Here is a 952-nt window from a genome sequence, read left to right on the forward strand (position 1 = left end):
AGATGTCCCATGTCTCAACAATCATCAGTTTTTACTTACCAGTTTCTCTTCTGCATTGTTTATAGTAGATGTCGCATTTATTGTCAGAAACATGTAAATTGCATTTGACCTCCACTCTCATGCCCTTACAATATATTGTATGTAATTTGGATAAGTCCTGTTTTTCTTATACAACAATGACACTTTTCTTACTTAGGTGTAAACCATATAAAGAGAAAGTGTGGGGTGTGCATTAACATTAAAGTCTATTATAAAATTGATAAGCAGATCAAATGGCTAATAGAGCAATGCAGTATTGTAAAATTATCTATTACAACTTGAAACCACAAAAAGTTTGGTGTAGTTTGTGATAGTAATTGTTATTTAAACAAAGAAAGTAAAGAGTCAAAATAAGTCTTGCAATGAAATTAGTAGAAATAAACACCTCGTTAACTCCCCACTCCAGGTGCTATGCAGTGGCCCTTCAGATTGCCAGCAATGATGCGAGTCTGTGGCATGACCTTGCAGTGAACACATACCTTCAGGGGCATCTGATGGAGCAGGAAAAGGGGGCAGATGAAGCAGCTGTCAAGAGTTTAATGGAACGCTCGCTGGCAGCTCTGAGGAAGAGTCTTGCACTTGAGCCAACCAGTGGGAAGATCTGGAATTCCCTTGGTCTTGTTGCTTCGCACAAAGGTAGAGAAAGTTCGATAGGTTGAGGTTGGGGACGGCCATTTCATTTGCAGGCATAATAAGATTTTTTTTGGACTCATTTCAAAAAGAAATTATAATTCAGTTTCTTAATATTTTTGTCATATATGTAAATATGTATATTCCTTTTCCTGTTGATAAATGTTAACCATTTTGCTCTGGATGGTTAACCCAATGTTGCTGGATGGTTTCCCAATATGAAAGCCCTCCCTCCCAGGCTGTATTGTAGTGGCCTGGGCCCCGCCGCCGGGTGATTGTGTCA

General features: G+C 39.0%; 1 protein-coding gene across 1 annotated transcript in view; it reads left to right on the forward strand.

Annotated features, from left to right (window-relative positions):
- The window catches only part of LOC119591402 (tetratricopeptide repeat protein 37-like), a 22,471-nt gene that overhangs the window by 11,609 nt on the left and 9,910 nt on the right, over nucleotides 1-952 (forward strand). The window contains exon 15 of the mRNA XM_037940145.1: nucleotides 446-675. Coding sequence (XP_037796073.1) covers nucleotides 446-675 — 230 coding nt within the window. The remainder of the gene's footprint in view (nucleotides 1-445; nucleotides 676-952) is intronic.

This window comes from Penaeus monodon, chromosome 28 (assembly GCF_015228065.2).
Source record: "Penaeus monodon isolate SGIC_2016 chromosome 28, NSTDA_Pmon_1, whole genome shotgun sequence".
NCBI classification, from domain to species: Eukaryota; Metazoa; Arthropoda; class Malacostraca; order Decapoda; family Penaeidae; genus Penaeus; species Penaeus monodon.